The sequence below is a fragment of the Zalophus californianus genome, chromosome 6, assembly GCF_009762305.2.
Source record: "Zalophus californianus isolate mZalCal1 chromosome 6, mZalCal1.pri.v2, whole genome shotgun sequence".
NCBI lineage: Eukaryota > Metazoa > Chordata > Mammalia > Carnivora > Otariidae > Zalophus > Zalophus californianus.
In genome coordinates this window covers 86,201,070-86,223,160 of record NC_045600.1, presented here as the reverse complement: position 1 = coordinate 86,223,160, position 22,091 = coordinate 86,201,070, and the positions used below count along the sequence as shown (strand labels likewise).

Below are 22,091 nucleotides of genomic sequence, written 5' to 3'. Positions count from 1 at the left end.
CTCTGCTTTGAGGTAAGGCATGGGTAAGAATTTTATGGCTAACCAGAACATGCCTGTAGCTGCCTCTGCTTGAGATGGCAAACAGATGTCAAGAATCCCCAGAGCAAGAGATCGTTTAACAAATTTATGCAGACAGATGAATGAGAACAGTATCCTCCCAGTGCTCTGTATTTAAAATGGGAGGACAGCTACTCAGCCTGCCTGAAGTACCAACAGCCCTAAACCTTAGGGGCCCCCTTGGGAGTACTGCCCTAATTCCAGCTAAGGCGAGCATGAAGGTAACATTTTTAATGACATAATTTCCATGTTTATCTTACCTGGTATCCCCTAAGTCTAGTCTTAGATAATTTCTCAAATTCCAGGATCCTCTCCTCTGTAAAGAGCTGTGTCAGAGTGCAGTCCTCACTCCTGACACAGTAGCTTAACCCGCAGGTTCTTCTGTTTGTCTAGATGTAAACGGCAGCAGCCGGCGGACACAGCTGTGAAAAACCTGAAGAAGCTACTCACGTACTGTGAAGACGTCTACCTGTATTACACGCTTGCGTATGAACACAAATTTTGTGACATTGTAAATGTGTTGCTGAAGGACCCTCAGACTGGCTGCTGTCTGAAGGACATGCTAGCAGGTTAGGTGGGTTCAGATGAGAGGAGGGTGGGTATCGCTGAGATGACCTGGGTGTCTGCTGTCTTGAACTGAGATGAGCTGCCGACAGATGTTTGCGATCAGAGTAGAATAATGCGTCGGGGATATTTGTCTTCCAAGTTGTAAAACCCCGGGACTGACCATAACCAGTCCTTTGTGAATAGTGGGTAAAGAATGAGAGAATTTTCACGAGGAAATTATTTAAAAGTGCTTGTTCATCCATACCACTTTATACAGATATTGGTATTAAGATCAAAAGCTCCATCTTCCTGAAGGCTGGCTTCTGTTTAGAGATACAATATTGATTAAAGAATACCTGTGCCTGTAGATTCCAGTTTCAAAGGAATTTAATATTATTTACACAGTTAAGGAACAGATACATTTCCATTTGTTAGAAACTGATCTCTATAATAAAATAGATTTTAAATTCACTGTATGTCATTATTACTGCCAAGGAAATCTTAGCCCTTGTCTGCCTTAAAACAATCTTTATTTGCTCTAATTATTGCTGTGTAGTCACTGCTTCCTATTAATTCCTCAAATCATTTAGATGGTCCTGTCTTACACTCAGTAGTCTAACAGAACTTTGATTGAGGTTCCTAATTCCTATTTAAGAGAAATTTAAAACATTTTTTGTTCTGTCCTTGCTTTTGATTCTCCGATGGTTTCAAAAGACTCCAACCACAAATTTGGTTAAATTCCTTAAAATATATAAGATGATCACCCAATCTATGCTTGCTTACAGCCATAACCTGAGTAACAGGCTCAATTACTTCAAATAAATAAGCTCTTCTAGTGACTTAAAATTAGGCCTTAGTATCTAAACCACCAAATAATTTGCCCAAATAAATAAGAGGAGGAAGGCAGCCCTATCCCTGTTGCTCTAGGGTGACACTATTTAGGGCCTGGCACATCATTTTTGTCTTAAAGCTGTAACTGCTCGTCAGGCATTTATTAAGCTTTGTAAGTAAACAGAGAACTCTATCCCCAAGAGCTCTGCTCTGTACTCTCCAAATATATCTCTTGGGAGTTAACACAAAATTTAAGTCCTCACAATAGTGATTTTATTAAATTAGTTGCTTTATAAAACACTGCAGATGTCATAATTGTTAACATAACAATTTACCAAACTGTAGTCAACTGGTGCAGTTTGCTGAGCATGTTTTATAAAGGAAAGGAAATGCCAAAACCCTGTTAAAGTTGTTCCACTGCAGCCTAGGAGAATTCTCAGACATTTAAATCAGGGAAATAAAACAGGTAAAGAGCTTCCCTCCCCCATCTGAAGCACTCCATCAGTGGAACAGTCTGATAAATAGAAACTAGACAGTCTCTGCATTCGAGAGATTCCACAAGTTGTAATGCAATGCAATAATGGAGAGGTTTACCTTCTTCAGCTTCAAGGTTGGAGGGTTTTGGTCATTTAATTTTTAAATATCAAGCTAGTGCTTTTCAGCCGTTGTATCTTCACTCTGAGATAAGCAGTCGTCTTCACAATGTATTTTTTTTAATATCCTCACGCTCAATTTTAAGACAAAGCAATTTTAATACTAGGTGCACACCACATGCCCTTGCCGCAAACTGCTTTTCTTGACAAGTTATGAAGTAGTTCAAGGAGGTATGGTTAAGGCTGTATTACTGAATGGTGCTGGTAAATACTACACAATTTTTGTCATGTTGCAACCTTTGTTTCCAATTCAGTGACTGCTGCTATGGAATCAGATAGCAACAATGACAACATTATTAGGTTTTTTTTTAAACTATGATTTAGTAGCAACTGAGGTTCCCAATTTTAACCCCTTGGCAGCAAGATCCAAGTTCCCTCATTCGCACATTAGCACCTAAGTGTCAAGGGGTTAAATAACCAGCACAAAAGATACTGCACTTCTGATTGTAGCATTTGGCAGAACTGAAAGGAAAGGAAGTTGTGCTACATGTTGAAGGGATTGTGGGCAACAGAAAGAAAACACCAGGAGAAGAGAAAATGTCACATGAAGTCTTCATAGTCTTGTACATATCCTCCATCATAGCCACCATAATCTGCCAGATCGTCTTTCATGGTAGCCTTTAATCCCCCTCCAGGGACCACACCTTTCTTCTTCTTTTTGGCTTTGCTTTGCTAAAGATAAAAGAGAGTTAATTCGTGAGACTACCTACTATGGGTACCTTTTCCGGTACAGAAACCCTCAGACACCAAAGCCTCTGGCACCAAAAAATTGCTTTAGTTCTCAAAGGGAGATCCCAGCCCCTAACCCCGGGCAATTTCTATTAATTCCAAAAAGAAAACTATGAACGAGTCTGTAAACAAAAGGATTGTAATGGCATTCACACTCCTGCTCTGTTCCCATTTAAAGTTTTAGTTCAGGCTCCTACTAAACTTTAGAATATTATGCCTACACTCCCATCAGCATGTAATATGCATTTCCCCCGCATGCTTGCTCTTACCTTTTCTTGCTTTTGTTTTTCACTGCAAAGCACAGTCAATGAATTGGTAATCTTTTTCAAGTCATCAATTTCCACTAAGGGAGGAAAAAAAAAAGGAATACCACATCTAATTTGGCCATCATTAACTTGAGTAACTTTTAAAAAGACTATGAATTTGTCCTGTTAAACATAAGATGGTAACAAATCAGTCTATGGTTAGGCTTACAAATCAGAACTACTGAAATTTCTTTATAATGACCTGTAATAACCAAGCACCATTGTTCAACCAAAGAGAAACGAGAAGTGTCTTTAGAGCTCACAGAGCTCCCTGCCATACTTCCTTACTCAATCTACACACGTGAATGCGGGGGGTGGGGGGGGCCACAGGGCAGATAACCATGCCTTTCCACAACATATCCTCAATGCACAGTAAGGAGTGGCTGAATGAAGGTGGAATGACAATTCTTACAACTACAAATGACAACTCTCCACCCCTTGGGTCTCCATTTTCTACCACAGGAACCAGAATAAAAATGGTAGGTGTCTCAGAAACCTGTGTCCCATTAGAGACAAGCCTGTTTACGGCACAACACAACCTTCCATCCTTAGAGAACTAACAAGCTACCAAAAAAAGTATATCAGTTTTGGTTAGAGAGCACCTTCAAAAATAGGAAAAAAAGTATGTGCAAATAATATACCAACTATGGGTATATCACTAATCAAATTCAGAACCTCCAGCTTAGTAAAGATTTCTCAAGGAACACCCAATTTAAAGTTCATTGTGTAGAATTCCTTTTTCTCAATCTTAACAACAGCAAATACTAGCAAAAACAGTCCCTTCCACGTTAGTGCCACTTCACCCCTGGTTTTTAACTCCCATACACCCTGCCTCTGAAATGTATGACTCCTCTCAGGGCATGGCACCACACCCACGGGCCCAGAGAAGAGGGACCAGCTCTGTTAAGCAACTTAAACCAAGTCACAGGCTTCCTTGTTGTAAAATGAATAGACACTTGCTGTGGTCTCACTCAGGTCTACAATTCCATATGCTCAGGGATCATTTTCCCTAAAAGATACTTCCTAGTCCCTTTAAGATATAATTAGATAAAAGAAGAAACTAGTGTTTTGTTAGCTGCTGGGTCAGCAAAGCCCAGATGTCTCTTTTGGGAAGCCATTTTAAAAACATTAAGAAGGCAGCCTCAAAAAACAACCACTTACACTCACCGTCTATTTGCAGAACATTCCCAAGGTAACGTAGTTCTAAAAATCAAATCCTACATTTATTATAGAATGCAAAAAAATTAACTTCCATCCTCCTGAGTATGATGTGCCCTTCCTAAAATCCACCCAACAAAGATAGAGATTTGAATTACTTACATGAAATACACACATCTCGAACTAAGGCTTCCAAAAAACTGGCATAATATAGTGACTTTTCATATTGTGTAATTTTATCTTTTAGTAACTTTCCAAACTCTGTGAAGTCATCTCTTGAAGATGGGTTCATAGCATCTATGCCATAAACTGTATTATTAACACCTGCGGGAGAAGAGGGAGCACTAAAAATATCAGAAAGATTCTTTTCAAGTTTATAAACCAACTAGCTAGCTGAACAACCCTGTTATTTCATGCTAAAGCACAGATTCTTAACATAGGTCCACTGGAGTCCTTGGACAGCATTCAGGAGGTCTGTGAATTTGGATCAGAAAAAAATTTACAGCTTTATTTTCACTAACCTTTAATTTAGCATTTTCTTTCATTTTAATTATAGGCAACAAATCACAGTGATATTAGCAAAACCTGTTACCAGTAGATCAGGTATTTTCATAATCACATTACAGTTATAGTTATCTTGAAATAATGTTTTCAAATTACATTACTTATTAGACCCCACTAGATCTTACTTAATGCATTAATAAAGAAGCACATTACTACTGTATCAAATTATTTAAATATTTTGATACCTACTATTTCAATAGGCTTCCTTAACTAAGTAAAATCCTTTGTATTTTACTTCATGCATTTAAAAACATTAGATTAAGAAGGAACCCATAGTCTTCAGTGGACCACCAAAGCAGTCCCTAGCACAAAAGGGATGCTCTTAAAGCACAGGTCTAAGAATAGCCCACAGGGAAGTGCAGAGAGAAGCAAAAAGCAAAAAAATAAATAAAGATGGTTCCTGTGAAAGTATCCAGCTGATTCCAGAGGCTAAGCAGGAGTAAACCATGTGTTAAATCCCAAGAGAAAAATAAATCTGGCCTAAAAGGATTCTAGGCTAAGAGACAGTACACTCTGTATCCTCCTCAATAGTAAAGTGAATTAGTTGTTAACAATATGACTGATTCAGTATTTTAGTATGAGAAACACATTAAAATCCTATTAATCAAATATGATGCCTGTATGAATGCATGTTTTTGCCTTTTAATCTATAACTGTGGTCCCACATTAGAATTTATAGGTACCATGTAAACTTCTCTTTAATAAACACATGGGTGGCTTTGACCATCCCATGAAGACACTGGATAATGGCTGCATGCCCCCTGTAATGAGATGAGCGCAGTTAAGACATGCCAAGCACACACCAGTGCACGAGAGCATCATAGCAACTCCTCTCAGATTGCTGGCAACTCGTGGAGAGAAAATCCCACCTCCCACAGAAAGGAGAATGATCGTTATAGCTTGCTTGATCCATTTTAAAAAAGAGGAAGGATGGGAGTAAAACTCAAGATAAATAGATCCTTCTTAGCTCTAGGTTTCAATTTCAAAGTTATTTAACTGTTTCAACACGACCTTCTACTCTGAAAAGTACTCAATAGGTTATGACAACAATGAGCTTAATTAAACAAAGTGAGAGATTTTATCTATTTCTTTGGCCATGTTTCTTACTTTACCCTTTACCCCCGGAACACTCTGAACTCCTTTGCGCACAGGACCCTGAACATGTCTTTTATCTCATGTACCACCCACAGCTGCAGGGATAGCACACAGAAATGGAAGCCCTCCAAAGACAGGGCATGGAGAAGGCTAAGAAGGGCAAAGAAAGAAAATGACCCTGAGCAAAGGCACAGCCCTGTAGTCAGTTCAACATTTAAACCTCAAAGCTACAGGCCTCACATTTCATCCAGCTGATTAATGTATTTAAAGCAGCAGTATATCTTATTTGGGTCCAATGACTTAATAATCTTTTACTTGATACTCAAAACAATTATTTAAAAATCTGAACATGTATCTCACTCTATCTTAAGCAATGAAATCTCAGATATAAACATTAAAAACTACTTTCTAATATCTAAGTTAGCCAGTATTATATTATTTCAAAAAAGGAGATGTTTTCTAAACTTTCATAACTAGAAACATTTCCACAGTATTCACCTGGAACTTCAATACTTCACTGCAATCACCATGCCCCCCCCCCCCTGCCCCCCTTACCAAAAGTTTCTTTTGCTAATTCAAGGTCTGATTCTTCCTGTAATTTCTTTAGCCGCAGTTTATCTGCTAATTGTTCTTCTGGTGTTAGCACTTTAGGTTCTTCAGGTTCTTCTAACTAAAATGAGACAGAAAGGAAGTTTTAAAACAGCTGGCTTAGGACGGACCAGGATATTTTTGTATTGTGTGCATTCTTTTTTTATAAACACATAAATAATAGCAAACACTTATAAAGTGTTTATTATATTTCACGCATCCTTTTAAACACTTTAGATATTTTTTTAAGATTTATTTGAGAGAGAAAGAGAACGAGCACGAGGGGGCAGAGAGAGAGAGAATCTCAAGCAGACTCCATGCTGAGCGCAGAGCCTGACGTGGGGCTCAACCCCACGACCCTGAGATCACAACCTGAGCTGAAACCAAGAGTCGGATGCTTAAGCAGCTGTGCCACCCAGGCGCCCCAACACTTCAGATATTCTTATCCCGATTTTACATGAAAAAAAATCTGAGGCAAAGAGAGGTTAAACAACATGCCCATGGTAATAGAAGATTAACATGGCTGGCAATGTGAGAGAACTGAGATTAGAACCCAGAAGACTGGGTTTATTTCCAAAACAGCCTTTTTAAAAAATATGGAATTTAGACTATAGAAAAGGGAACGATTGCACTCTCATATTCTGCTGCTAAAGACCGTATTTTGAAAGAACTTTTCTAGGGCAACTTGGAAATATGTATGAAGTCTTAAAATACTTTTATATGCTTTATACGGAATCAAATAATTCCACTTCTAGTTATCTTAGGAAGCCAAAGATGCACAAAAACATTTAGCCACAAGGATGTCCAATGGAGCATTATTTATCATTTCAAATACATTTAGAGACAACCCAAATGTTCAACAGAACGGTTAAATAAAGTATAGCCATCATTATGACATTACAAATGACCCCTGAATAACACAGGCTTGAACTGCATGGGTCCACTCAGTCACAGATTTTTTTTTTTTTTAATAAATATAGTAATAGTAAATACATTTTCTCTTTATGATTTTTTTTAAAGACTTGAGAGAGAGAACAAGCAGGATGGACAGAGGGAGAGGGAGAGAGAATCTGAAGTACACTCAGAGCCCAGCGTGGAGCCCGACACGGGGCTCGATCTCATGACCCTGAGATCATGTCCTGAGGTGAAACCAAGAGTCCAGTCCGACACTTAACCGACTGCACCATCCAGGCACCCCCTCTTTATGATGTAATAACATTTTTCCCCCTCTAGTTTACTTTACTGGAAGAATACAGTATATAATACATACAACTACAAACTTATGTGTTGACTATTTATGTCAGCAGGAAGCCTCAGGTCAACAGTAAGCTATCAGTAGTTAAGTTTTGGGGGAGTCAAAAGTTGTACGTGGATTTTCGACTGTGCAGGGAGTCAGCACCCCTAACCTTCCTATTGTTCAAAGGTCAACTGTACTATGCAGACATAAAAAAGTGTTTTTTTTTCCCAAAGAATCATAAAAAGAATTTATCTTTTTATACTGTTACTATTATAAAAGTAACACATTATTGGGCGCCTGGGTGGCTCAGCTGGTTAAGTGTCTGCCTTCGGGGCTCAGGTGGGATCGAGTCCCGCGTCGGGCTCCCTGCTCAGTGGGGAGTCCGCTTCTCCTTCTCCCTCTGCCCCTCTCCCCTGGTTCGTGTTCTCTCTCTCTCAAATATATGAATAAAATCTTAAAAAAAAAAAGGTAGCACATTATCACTTATTAACAAATTTAAACACACACAATAGAAGTTGTCACTTATTTCCCAGTCCTATTCCTCTGAGATGCCAGTTAACGGTTTAGTGATTATCATTTCTTTAGACTGTGATATTTCCTACAACCAATGCATTTTACTATGAGGGAACATCTGTGACAGTATTTACTGAAGTGGGAAGAAAAGTAGAGGGAGCTTGCGCCATCTGTGGTCATCCATATCTGTGCAGTTTACAGATTCTGATTCTGAAGTCCACTTCTGTAATCCACAGCATTTTGTTTCTCATGAAGTAGATGAAATAAGAAACATCATTATACCAAGTTAAAGAATTCTCAGAATATTTCTCAGGGAGATATCTCGACTTAACCGTCTTAGTAGATCTGGATGTCATTAAGTATTTTCTGCATCAAAACCGCACATATCTTAACTCAGTACTTGACCTAAGACAAACTAAGGTTTCTTTATGTTGGAGACTAATACCAAGATACAAAAAAGGAAGTATAAATTTTAACTTCAATGACCAAGAAAGATCTAATCAAGATGGCTTCTTAGACTGAGTTATAAGATTCTACTGCTTGTTCTGATCATAGAAACACACATGTAGATATATTTAGATATACAAATATAAGTTATTAAAAAGTATCTCAAATGTTCTTGACTGGGGGAAGCAGGCACACTCATACATTGTCGACAAATGCAAACTAGTACAACCCCATACAGAGGGCGATTTGTGAACATTTATCAAGACCACAAATATGATCCGCCCTTTGACTCAGCAATCTCTCATTTGGGAATTTATCCTGCAAATGTGACTACACCCATTAGAAATGACACACACATACGGTTATTTATGGAAGCACTGTTCATCAAGTAAAGGACTGGGAGAAAAGAAATCTAGCTGTCCCATCACTAGAAGACTGGTGAAATAAAATATGGTGCATCTAGGCAATCTTTTCGTATCAGTTTAAACCAAAAACTAATGAAAATGGTTTCTTACAGGGGGTGACAGGGAACAAGATGGAGAGGACAGAATGGGAATGGATGTCTGAGACTCTTCTGAGTGTACCATTTCACTATCGTTTTGACTTCTGAACATATTTCATGTTTAAAAAATAAAGTTAAATAAGAAAGAAAACCTTAAAAATGGAAACAAATGACTCTAAAATGTATATCAAAATACACAGGGAAAATAATACAAATGACTTTAGAACCCAGGATGTAATTCTACATCCTTAGTAGGATATATTCTAAGCCCAAAAAGAACTGCAAGGAAATCCTAAACTCGATTCAGTAGCTTTACATTGTTAGTATTACTGGTATTGTAGAAAAGCTAATAAAAATTATGTTAACATTGTTAGAAACCAGTATTTTAAGAATAAGAGACAACATCAATGTGAACTAATGCTTACACACACAACACATACACACATATACTCATGTACATTTATTTATTTCCTAGCTTCACCCAAAAAGAGGGTCTAAGAAGGCAAGGTCACCTCAGTAACAGTAAGTACTACTAGCAACTAGATTTGGCCTCTAAATATCATTTCCAACTAAAAAGAACCATAAAGATGTAGCTGATTCCAGGCCTAAAGAAGAGTTTACCAGGTGAACCCAACACTTCTTACTGTCAGAAAGCAAGGAAGTTTTCAAAGATTCTGTCAAAAAGATGAAGACTGAACAATTTAAAGGGTTTCCTACTGGCTAAAACTGGGACAATATGAGCATCAAAAAAATAATTACTGTATCTGAGTAAAACACAATGAATTTATAAAAAACTCTAAACCCACAAATTTACTCAAAAACCCACAAAAATCCCTCATTTTTCACCATTTGAAGTTATTATTATACACCCTTACTCTGAAAAATTGGTAATTAAAAGAAAACAATTAAGCTTTTACTCTTCCAGCACAAACTATATCCAAAGTAACCAAACATCAAAGTTTCTTACTTTTTTCTTACTTTTTCCTTCTTGGGAAAAAAAAAAGCCAGCCAATAACAAATGGAAGAAAAATCACAGGATGAGAAAAATCACCATTCTGCAATCCCTAATAAAACTAGGCAACAATCATCACTAATACTAAACAAATGGTTGAGAAGTTGACATCAGACTGGATTACTTGCAAGGATATGTAATTTTGTAACAGAAGGATGTTACCACCTTAACCGAGTGATCAATTTTAGCATCACTAATAATAGGACAGACATTATGTGACTCCTGGTGTGATGTGATGCAGTATGAAGCACACAGCATGACCTCTCAAGGACTCCAATTAAAAATGTTTAATCTGAATCCAATCAAACTGCCAAGCTACAGGAAATTGTGACTCTAAGCAATCAGACAAATCAAGAAAGTGGAATGTTTTATAAGACAACTGGGCTCCTCTCCTCTTCAATAAGTCAATGTCATTTTAAAGAGAGAAAGACACTCCAGAGACTTAGGATATGTTAACAACCTAATGTAATACAAGGTCCTTGTCTGAACAAACCATACATAAAAGACATTTTGGGACAATCAGAAAAATGCATATAAACTGAGTACTAGAGGATGTTAAAAAAATTACTGTTTATTAGGTATGTAATCATGTGAGAAAGAGCCTTGCTCTTTCAGAGATGCATACTGAAGTATTTAAAGATAAAATGCATAATGTCTGTTATGCACTTGATTATATTTTAACAATAAAAAAAGAGATGAAGCAAATATGGCAGAATATTAGCAACTGTTACATATATTCACTTTCTCTGTTTTTATGTTTGAAATCTTTCTGAACGAAAAGCCAAGAAAAAAATTGAAAAGCTCTTTATGATCTGATATGAAAAGATTAAATACATTACAATACATTAAATAAACTAAGGTGAAAACTATAAAAATAAAAAAACTTAAGAAAAGCAAGAAATAAGAATATATGAGTATCCAAATACATAAAGATACCTCAGTGATGTAAGAAACTGATATTCACTTAAGGGATAGAGGGAGGAAAAACAGGATAAATAAATGAAGAGTTGGGAGTTCTTCTTAATTTTGTTTTGATTTTTTTAAGCATGTAAATGTATTTTCTATTAAGAAAATTAATAGAGTATTCCTGATCTTCTTCCAAATAAACAGGAACAAAAACACCTACATAGTACATGGCAGAGAAATGGGTATTTTTTACATTTCACTCACTCAATATGTACACTGCAAATAAAGACTAATCACAACTAGAAAGAACTGCAGGCACTGGCAAAAATCACTGACTGTGGAACTACACAATCATGGCTGTTCCTGAATGTGGAAACTTAAAAGGCATTCTAATACATAAAACTTCTGGGTTGCCTTTTTGCAAAAACCACAAATTCAGTTTGGGGATTCACTTATCTGATAGCGTCCATGAACAGTCTTTACAAAGCCCTTCAGATTGCTGTCTGTTAAGACATTATACCATGACTGATGTGAGAATTCTGTATTGCAGGAAATTAATGGTACTTACCCGCTTTTTAATTTCTTCTTGCCTTTTCTTCTGTTGCCGTTCTTTCTCTTTTATTTTCTCTGCTATTTTTTTCTTTTCTGAAACTTTGACTTCTGAAAGAAATGTTTTAATCACTTACCCTGAATATTTTCCAGTTTATGGATGAGACAGACACATAACACTTGCATATTCAAGAGACCAACTTCTCCCAGCTAGTTTCATATGGTGACTTACAGGCAAGTAAGAATGGAAAAGTTCTGGGACTCTCGATCTGACCCCTAGACCCAAACACCTTCCTTCTTATTTCCCCAGCACTTTCAGCAGGATTTAGAGCATTAAAATGAGGCTACACCCTCTACCCTCTCCTAACAGCAGCACTCAAACAGAGAGCGGCAGGCAGTCATCCAATCGGATTATGATTTGAGGAGAGAGAAGAAATGGGAGAGAAGAATAAAGGGAGAACAGAAGGATGTTTGGGTTTCTAAACACCAATTTCAATTTTGAATTTTGTGAGCATTCCATCATGTGTCTTAACACAAACACTACATGCTCACCAAGATAGAAAACCAAAAATGAAGGACCCCAGTGGCTCACCTGGTTTTACTTCCGCTTCCTCTTTTTTTTCATCATCATCATCATCCCAGTTATCCTAAAGAAAAGGACCTCTATTAATAATTCTCATGTTTACTTTTCCATGTGCACCTTATTATCAACTTTTCTAACTCCACAGAAACAGGTTTATGAGAATTTTTTTGGTATTGCATTAAAATTATAAATAAATATTGGGAGAACAGACATCATGATGCTGAGCTACCCTAGCCAAGGAAAAGATCTTTCCTTTGTTCAAGTTTATTTCTATATTTTTCAAGGAGTGTTTTAAAGTTCCTCTCTGAGGGGCACCTGGGTGGCTCAGTCGGTTGAGTGTCTGCCTTTGGCTTGGATCATGATCCCAGGATCGAGCCCTGGGTCAGCAAGGCTCCCTACTTCTACCCCCACCACCCATGCTCTCTCTCTCAAATAAATAAAATATTAAAAATAAATAAATAAAGTTTCTCTCTTAGAAGTTTTGTGAATTTCTCTTTAGGTACATACCTAAGAATTTCTGCGTTCCTACTGTAAATAGGGTTTTTTTCCTGTTATGGCCTCTAACTGGTTATTATTTGTGTATATAATTGGCTTTTATACGTTAATTTTATATCCTACCTTGTTTTAATTTTTTTTAAAATCCATTTATCACCTTTCATTGATTCTCTAGGGTTTTCCAGTGTACTATCACATCATCTGCAAATGAGAATGGCTTTACTTTTTTTACCAAATCTTTTTTTTTTTTTTTTTTAAGATATTTATCTGGAGAGAGAGAGAGCAGGGGGACAGGGAGAGAGAGAGAGAATCTCAAGCAGACTCCCCACTGAGCTCAGAGCCTGAAGCCCCAGATTCCATGACCCGGAGATCATGACCTTACCTGTAACCAAGAGTCCGATGCTCAACCAACTGGGCCACCCAGGTGCCCTACTTCTTTACCAATTCTTATGCCTCCACAACTGATTTATCCAATTGCACTGGCTAAACCTCTAGTACACAGTGAATGATAGCAGCGATAATGATAATTATTTTCTTCTCTTATGGAAATGCCTCTAGTGTTTCCCCTTGAAGTGTATGGACCCCATCATATTTATGCAGTAAAATATATCAGTCTTGTCTTTTCTTGCCTGTGGATTTCAAGTCAGCTTCTTCTAGAACATATACACTTCCATTGTTTTTTCATTTAGATCCCTGGTCCATATGGAGTTTTTTCTCTTGTATGGCATGAAGTATGGATCTAATTCTCTTTTCAAATGGTTATCCAGTTGTCACAGCATCGGTTATTAAAAAGTCCACCTGAGTCCAGTGATTTACCATATAGTAAATTTTCACAGGTACTTAGTCTATTTCTGCTTTCTATCCCATCCCACCATCTATTTTCTCTTCATGCACCAATACCATACTGCTTTCCTTACTTTAATTATAGTATGTTTTTATATAGGCCAGGGCTAGTCCTACCCTTACAGGCCTTCAGGTTTTTTAGTATTTTCCTGGCCATTCTTGCATGTTTGTTTTTCCATATTAACTTTTAGATCAACTTGGCTAATTCTATAAAAAAGCTTCTCTGTTAACAAAATACAAGATAACCAAGCCAAAACTACTTCTCTTAAAGTAATTTGCAGCTGTTTTAAATAAAAAACTGAAAGGACTCTATTTCTTACTTTCCCAAATGCAATGGCTCAGTTATTTCAAGTAACATTCCCTTCAACACAACCCTGATTAATTAATTAAATCCATATAATATTTAAACCCAGTATTTAAGAGCAGTCAAGAGTTATCAATAGCTTCTTGAACCCACCCCCTAACTTGGGTGGGGCCCTTTAAGGTGGATCTATACTCTTGTCTTTTCTACACCTAACAGAGTCACTAAATATAAACTGATTATCAAACAATTTTCCAAAGGCTCCACACATTTAGAATGTTTAAGTTTAATAGGGACAGACACAGCCTTGTATTTAGATAGGGCTTTAATCTATAGGTAGCCTGGCCATTGTCTCAGCAACTACCAGGCACACTATGACATGCCATTTGAAGCTGAACCACAGGACTGCAGATGCAAAGCAGGAGGCCCAGATGCAACTGGAAGATGTAAAGGGTGACTAATGTGCCATGACACCAAGCTTCTGTTTTATAATAAGACAGGTCATAATCTGAATCAGTCTAGGTATTTAAACTAACCAAGCCTTGTTTTTAATAAAAATCGCTAAGTCCACCAAAGAACTAAAAAATCCCAATTAAGGCTGCCATATGGTTCTGCAAGCACAGCAGAAAAAAATTTGTATAAAAGTAAAATATTTTGGGACTCCTGGGTGGCTCAATCAGTTAAGTGTCTGCCTTAGGCTCAGGTCATGATCCCAGGATCCTGGGATGGAGTCCCACATCAGGCTCCTTGCTCAGCGGGGAGCCTGCTTCTCCCTCTGCCTGTCACTCCCCCTGCTTGTGTTTTCTCTCTTTCTGACAAATAAATAAATAAAATCTCAAAAAAAAAAAAAAAAAGAAAATATTTTTATAATTACCTTACCTTGGCAGTTTAACAGACTGAAAGCAAACCTACTAGTCACTGTTTGGACATCTAAGATACAAAGGTTAGAAATTAGAGAGCAAATGTTTGTATAATCTCACTGGTTAACTTAAGTGCTTGTTGTCAATACACCATAGTACAAAAGGAACCCTATAGCTAAAAATAAAAATTAACCACCAGGAGTTTTTTGTTGTTGTTTTAACCTTCAAAGAACAGAGAAAGCTGGGTCTGTGAGTGTATTCTGCTTAGGCGGTGCTTCAGACAGGAAGACCATTTGCTTACTTCAAAGGGATACATATTCACCACTCTTTATTAATAATAGTGATGATGATGATGATGATAAAGCATTTACCAAGTGCTTACTTTGCACCAGGCACTGTACAAAGGGCCTAACATGTAGTAACACAGTTAACCCTCACAAAAGTTCTATTAAGTCAGGTGGTGTTAGCCCCATTTTACAGATAAGAATATTAAGGCCCTGAGATAGCTATCCCAAAATCTCAGTGAATATAATGAAGGAACCAAAAAAAAAAGCCCCCCAAAAATGAAGGAAACAGTTCTAAATGGACCAAAGTTCCTTTAAAGTGTCATAGTAAACATAACTTCTTACCTGAGCCTTGAAGTATACAATAACTATCTGAGAATTAGGTCTTTCCCCACCAAAATGTGTTCTTTCAATCAGTTCTGGAATGAGTTCCACTGGAATTGTAGGAAAGCTCATCAAAGAGAAGGGTATGGCACATAGTATTATGCCCAGCTACAATTCTATCAGTTTCCTATCTCAAATTGCCTGTGATGATTTTCTACCAAATTTAAGAAAACAGTCCAGCAGCCTCTGGTACGAGGAAGCCAAGAGGGGAGAAGAAGGGCTAAAAATGAGCAGCTCCATCCCAGTACATCCAAAATGGAGAAACAGATACATCAGAGGAGCATTTCTCAGTTCCCTTTCCCAGTAAAACATCACCCCGACCCATATCACTGCTCCCTCAGTATCTCATTTATACCAACTCTACGTACCACCTCTATTCCTGTTCCCGGTTTCCCCATCAAAGCATAAACTTTATTCCAGACCTTCAAGTTAAACTGTCCCATCAGTTCAGACATAATGAGGCTACCTAGAATTCCACCGCAGAATGGATTTTAGAAGCAAAAGCAGTGGTTCCTATCAACAAGTCCTGGGAACAGCTATGGAACCTGCTCCTGTGTTCATAAAAGAACCATGAAAGGCAAACCCTGCCTGTCACCCTCACTCCAGAATGCTCAAAACAAATCTGCCCTGAAGGTTCTACCACAATGGGGACAAGTCCCTAAAGAAGGGAGCACAGTGATGTTAACAAAGAGACTAGTCACCCTTCCAAATAGTTGGAATCCCAAAAGCAGGTCAGGTAGTTTTCTCCAAGAACTTAAAGTTTTTGTTTCCTTAGTTATAAAATTTGCAAGTGCCCAAGTACATGTAAGGTAGAATGTCAAAATCTGCCCTATTTTTCTATAAACACTAGGATTTTGTAAATGCTGACAACTTCAGATAAAATTCAAAAAAGGTTCTTAAAGAAACAACTAAAACTAACACATTTAAATAGCGAGTAAATCTGTAATTTGGTAAGCTCTAAATGGTTATTTGGTTCCAGAGAATACCTATCAATAACCAAGTAAATTCCTTACCCAATTATTTTTGGTAGGTAATAAATCTGCTAACTATAATATTCAACTTATCTTCAAAAGAACACTTAGCTTGCTCTTGTAAAATGGCTACGGCTTCCTTAAAACAGAGGCAGTTTATAAACCACTGGCTTGTCTATCCTCTTCTACAACACACACCCAGTATCACTTGAGCCATTTCTCTGAAAGATGGCTGCTTTTCAAGTTTAAAACCTGCTTCTCGGGGCGCCTGGGTGGCTCAGTCGGTTAAGTGTCCGCCTTTGGTTCAGGTCATGATCCCAGGGTCCTGGGATTGAGCCCCGCATTGGGCTCCCTGCTCTGCGAGAAGCCTGCTTCTCCCTCTCCCACTCCCCCTGCTTGTGTTCCCTCTCTCGCTGTCTCTGTCAAATAAATAAATAAAATCTTAAAAAAAAAAAAAAAACCTGCTTCCCAACTGAACATGACTGAGAACTGAAAACATTTTAAATCCTGCTTTTTTTTTTTTTTTTTAAGATTTTTTATTTATTTATTTTGAGAGAGAGAATGAGATAGAGAGAGAGCATGAGAGGGGAGAGGGTCAGAGGGAGCAGCAGACTCCCCACTGAGCAGGGAGCCTGATGTGGGACTCGATCCCGGGACTCCAGGATCATGACCTGAGCCGAAGGCAGTCGCCTAACCAACTGAGCCACCCAGGCGCCCAATCCTGCTTTTTAAAAATTTCTAATAATATAGCCAGTAATTGGCTAATCTGCCATTTTTATAATGTACAACTACAGAATGTCACATGCAATAAGAGAACACATTTAGGGCTGAAAATGCTTTCCAACTTAAGCAAGATATATTTATAGATGGCCAAATAGAAGTAGCTTCAAAGGAGGATAAAATTCTTCTGCCCCATAGCAAGAGTCCATTAATTAACATATACTCCTCCTTTTCTTTAAGTAGTTTGGTTTAGATAAAGAATAACCTTTTACAGGAAAAGAGCCTTTTCCTGATATTCTGTAAGCTGTACTGACCTGCTCTGAGAGGCCTCAGAACTCTGTAACAGGCTTCTGGCAAGACTAGACTTCCCAGCAAAGTTCAGTTTTTAAAAGAAGCTCAAATGTTCTTCCTTCATCTCAGGACTATCCTGGCTTCTGGAAGCCAAGGTACCTGCCTCAATAAATTCTACTTCATTTAATTCAGTTCATTAAGTTTTTAACATCCTACTATGTATTATGGCTCAGCACTCAGTTGAATTCCATCTCCATGCCTACCTGGTCTCATATTTAGAACTGTCATTAATCAATTCTACTTTAAATGCTTGGCTAAAGCAAGATCAAGATACTGAACACTAAACAAATGGAGCTGTCACCCTCCATTTATTTTCAGTCATCGAGGATGACAAACACATTAGGTAAATATTTTTCAGTAACAAACATGCTTTCTAACTAAAGACTTACTAAATTTATAAAAACTATCAGGGAACTGAAATAATATAATTGAGATTTTCCTGAAAATAATCTGATGAGGGGAGAACAGTAAGTGGAGATACAGAAAAAAATAAGATTTCTCATGGGTTTATTAAACTTCTCTTTACCTCTGTTTACGTCTGGAATTTTTCATAAGAAGTTACACACACACTTCAAGATACTCTTTTCCTGGCAAAATGCCCAATTTCTGAGTATTTCCCAATAATCTCCCATTTCTCTGAAGCAGAGATCCCCTTCTTCAGAAGTGCTATTTCCAATATTTGAAAGATGTCCTTACTCTGGTAGATTAAACTATTAAGCCAGACGGGATCCTAAGAGATGGTTGAATGGGTAGGATGAGACAGGCAGTTTTCCACTAAGTTCATTCTCAGATCTTTCTTAAAAATTCTGTAAAAACATTACAGGAGCAAATGCCAGAGATGTCTAAACACAGCCAGGAGAGGTTTCCTCAAAACAATTCTACACACTTTGAATAAATCCAGCTTTTAATCTGTTCTATACTGAAATGCTAGGAGACTAGTAAAATGGAGTAAAAGTTGTATTGTCCCTGCTTGCAAAGGATAGGTACTCACTGCCTTCTTAGTCAACACAACCTGCACATCACTTCAGCAATGGGGAAGGAGTCCAGTGATACATGCTAAGTGAACGATTCCTCCCACGACCTCTGAATAACATCAGGACAGTAAGAAAGGTAAAATAACAAATGTGACAGGAGAGTATGCTTCCTAGTTCTCATCTTTTTTTTAAAGGACTTTAATTTTAAGTAATCTCTACACCCAACACGGAGCTCGAACTTACAACCCTGAGATAGAGTCGCATGTTCTGCCGACTAAGCCAGCCAGGGGCCCCTAGTTGTCATCTTTTTAAATGGGAAGAAGCATAGGCTTCTCTCCTCATGAATATTAACAATTCTATGGTTTCACCTAAATCCATTTCTGTCACTACCAGACACCTACTTGAAAAGTCAAGGGCAGCAAAATGTTGTAATGTCTACTGCAAGATAGTAAACTACTGAAGCAAATTACTGTAACAAAGACCTCAGTTTTCTTTTCATTTCTCAGGACATTACAAATGACATTAAATCTATATTCTTAAAAAGATTAAACACTAGATGATGACATAAACTGAAGAACTTATTCTGTTTCTGCATATCTTACCTTTGAAGACTTTAAAAAATTTGTATGTTGTACTATTTAAAGGTTATGATTGTTTGATCTCATGAAAACTAAGCCTTGTTTTCGCATCCTTACAAAAAGATTAAGTACTAAAACATCAGAATTCAGAAATTTGGTATTACTCGCTACCATCCAAAGTGACAAAATTCAACTCTAGATTGGTAAACTCTGAGCAAGTAAACTCTCATCCCATTCAAAACCCAAAATTCACAATAAATAGCCACTGTGGAGTGAACTTACTCTGGAGCTCAGGAAATCACAAAATGTGGCACAAAATAAACCCCAGATACTAGATCTAACCAGTATATTTTCCTTTAGCCAGAAAAATTAAGACTACATCTTGAAGTAAGAGAGTATTAACATTTATTGAGTGCCTCCCAAGTGCTAGGCAACTCTGCATAATGCTAAGACATATTAAATCATTTAAAGTGCAAAACAGGGGTGCCTGGGTGGCTGAGTTGGTGTAGGACTCAATTTCGGCTCAGGTCATGATGTCAGGCTCATGAGATCAAGCCCCACCTTAGGCTCCACACTAGGTGTGGAGCCTGCTTAAGATTTTCTCTCTCCCTTCCCACCATAAATGAATGAATGAATAAAGCAAAACAACCCCCTGAAGTTATCTCCTATAATGAAAATACAGATTGGGAAACTAAAAGGAAAGATTAAAGAACATGTTTATGACCACAAATAGAGAAAATGACAAGCCAGTAACATACATCCAGGTCTGATTCCCAAGCCTAGGAATCAAACTATTCCTTGAATACCATAACTTGGGAATCTTGAAGAAATTCAAAAGAAATAAACCAACATTTCAACTCAGAAATAAAATGGACAAGTTCAGTTTTTCTCCAAGATCAACTTCAATGTTTATGTAAAAGAAACAAGATATTTGCATAAAAGAAAGAATCTGCACTGAAAGAGTGAGTGGACAAGATGACCTTTATGGTCTCTTACAACCTGTAAATCTCTTAGTTCCAAGTGGTCAGAATTATATTTATCAGGACTGACACCCCTTAGATCCAATAATCTCAGGCAGGCTACTTCATGGTATCACTTCAGACTGCTCCATTCAGACTTCATTTTCTGGTACTTCTTTTCTGATTTCTCTAATCTTTTCTTCTCATTAGCTAAATTATTCCCAATTTTCAGAAAGATGTCGTAACGGCTGCATCCGATAAGGATAAAGTGAAATGACAAATTTGAAGGCTCAAAACAGAAAGTCTACTACAATGTAGGGAGGTTAACTAATATCTTGCAATAAGTCTGATAAGACAATCCATTCCCATGTCTCTACAACATGTAAATAGAGCATCTAAGTATCTTCACAAGAGTACTACTCATTTATTAATTCCAATGTGTGCAAAGCTCATATTATTCCTGAACCTCAAGCTGTTCCATAAACTGGACATCAACCTCATCAGACTCAGGAGAAAAAGGTAAAATCCAAACAAAAATAGTGTTAAGTTCAGTGTTATCTAGATTAAATTTTTTCAACCCAAGCAGAAGGACTTAACAGGGTTCCCAATATGTGTTGAAGGGTAGAAGTTAGGAAAGTAAAACATCCACTAAGCGAATCAAAACCAAGAGAAACCATTTTCTCAATTCATACAAAACTTTATCTGCACAAATATAAAAAGATTTTGAGAGTTAATAAGAATCTTAACATTCTGGGCTTGAAAGGTTTGTTAGCTACTTAAAAACAACAAAAAAATGAACGCACTAGTCATAATGTCATCTGAAGCCATTTGATGAGTCCCCAGCAGTCTTCAAAAACAAACGACAAAAGAGAAAAACATTGGCCCCTCGTCTATTCTAACCAGTATTTCCTTAGGCGTCGTTCGTATGTAGACAAATAACTCACTCTGTCAACTGTCCGTTTTTCCAGGTCGCTGTAAGGACTACCTTAGGTTTCTGACCACTAGTCGCTGACTATCTTAGTACTCGGTTCATCCTTTTACCACAGGGTGGGAGAGGGAAGCCTAAAGTTATTTCACTTTACTGCTTCTATTTGTCTTGTGTTAAAAAAAAAAAAAAAAAGACTGAAATTAAACCACAGTATTTCATCTAACTGCTGGACCAAACTCTACAAATGAGCCCTCGGAAACATAAATGAATTACTGACACTTGGGGAGGCCTGAGCTCAAAAAGGCAGGTGGGTTGCATGATTTTCCATATGGGAAAAACCATGGGGCTCAATCCCCAACTTCCGAGATCCTTCTGGCGAGCGGCTCCAGACCGCGAAGTTTGCACGTGGGCCGGGCCCTGCCGCTGCTGTCACCTCCCGTCGCCAGTTGGCGGGTGGGATCCTGGCCTGGGCGCAGACCCTTAAAGACGGGCTGAGGCCGGGGCCGCCCCCGCCCAGGAAGTCCAAAAGGCCACGCTGCTCGACTCCGGCCCATGTGGCCGGCCAGCAGAGGAGAGAAGGGCACCGGGGAGCCCTACGCTCGCGTCTGGACCCACAGCCCGCAGGCCCGGGCGGCGCCCCTGGGCCCAGAGTCCACCCGCCCGCCCCTTGGCGGGCATCCCCGCCCGCGACAGCGCCCGTCCGCTCCCGCGCAGCCCGGAGCCCCCGCCCGCACCCACCTTGACGTCCTCGTCCTCGTCCTCGCCTTCCCAGCGGTCCCCGCCGGCGGTGCCGCCGCCCCCCACCTTCCGCACAGGGTCTTCCACGGAGAACGTGTCCGCGTCTACGGAAGAGAGCGAGCCGCGTTAGTGCCTGCTTCGGCTTGAGGCCAGCGCTGGCCCAGGCCCTGCCCCCGTAACTTCTCCTCACCCCAGGAATCAGAGTCCCCCGCCGCTGCCGCTGCCGCCGCCATCTCGAACCGGGTGTGAGCGTGAGTGAGGGGAGAGCTCCGAGGAGTTAGCGCGGCGGAGGTGAGTCACTGGCTTTGCTCTCGTTGGCCGGCGCGGGGCAGGCTGGGACCGTGGCTGACTGTGCGCAGCGGCCCAGGCAGGCCCCGCCCTTTCTGGCGGCGGCGGCGGCGGCAGGGCGACGCGCGTGCGCAGGCGAGAG

At 38.8% G+C, this 22,091-nt stretch overlaps 2 protein-coding genes across 3 annotated transcripts in view; one reads left to right on the top strand and one right to left on the bottom strand.

The window, feature by feature from the left end:
- SPG11 (SPG11 vesicle trafficking associated, spatacsin) overlaps positions 1-918 on the top strand; it is an 82,091-nt gene extending 81,173 nt beyond the window's left edge. Inside the window, exon 40 of one of the 2 annotated variants that reach the window (XM_027570146.2) lies at positions 451-918. In XM_027570146.2, the coding sequence (XP_027425947.1) occupies positions 451-631 (181 nt within the window). In that variant the 3' untranslated portion in view covers positions 632-918. The remainder of the gene's footprint in view (positions 1-450) is intronic. The other variant, XM_027570147.1, reaches the window with a different exon arrangement.
- A 52-nt stretch (positions 919-970) lies between these two features.
- Positions 971-22,006, bottom strand: EIF3J (eukaryotic translation initiation factor 3 subunit J). Its single transcript, XM_027570153.2, has 8 exons — positions 21,852-22,006; positions 21,662-21,765; positions 12,285-12,339; positions 11,712-11,803; positions 6,494-6,608; positions 4,442-4,603; positions 3,086-3,159; positions 971-2,759 (listed from the first exon to the last, which is right to left on the bottom strand). The coding sequence occupies exons 1-8, from the start codon at positions 21,892-21,894 to the stop codon at positions 2,628-2,630; spliced, it is 777 nt and encodes a 258-aa protein (XP_027425954.1). The 5' UTR covers positions 21,895-22,006; the 3' UTR covers positions 971-2,627.
- Between the last annotated feature and the right edge of the window lie 85 nt (positions 22,007-22,091).

Coding starts and splice junctions, on each gene's coding strand:
- EIF3J (XM_027570153.2), bottom strand. CDS start 21,894: ATGGCGGCGGCAGCGGCAGCGGCGGGGGACTCTGATTCCTGGG. Junction 4,604..6,493: donor ATTAGCAAAAGAAACTTTTG/GTAAGGGGGGCA, acceptor CTTCTCCCGCAG/GTGTTAATAATACAGTTTAT. Junction 3,160..4,441: donor TCGAGATGTGTGTATTTCAT/GTAAGTAATTCA, acceptor TTCCTCCCTTAG/TGGAAATTGATGACTTGAAA.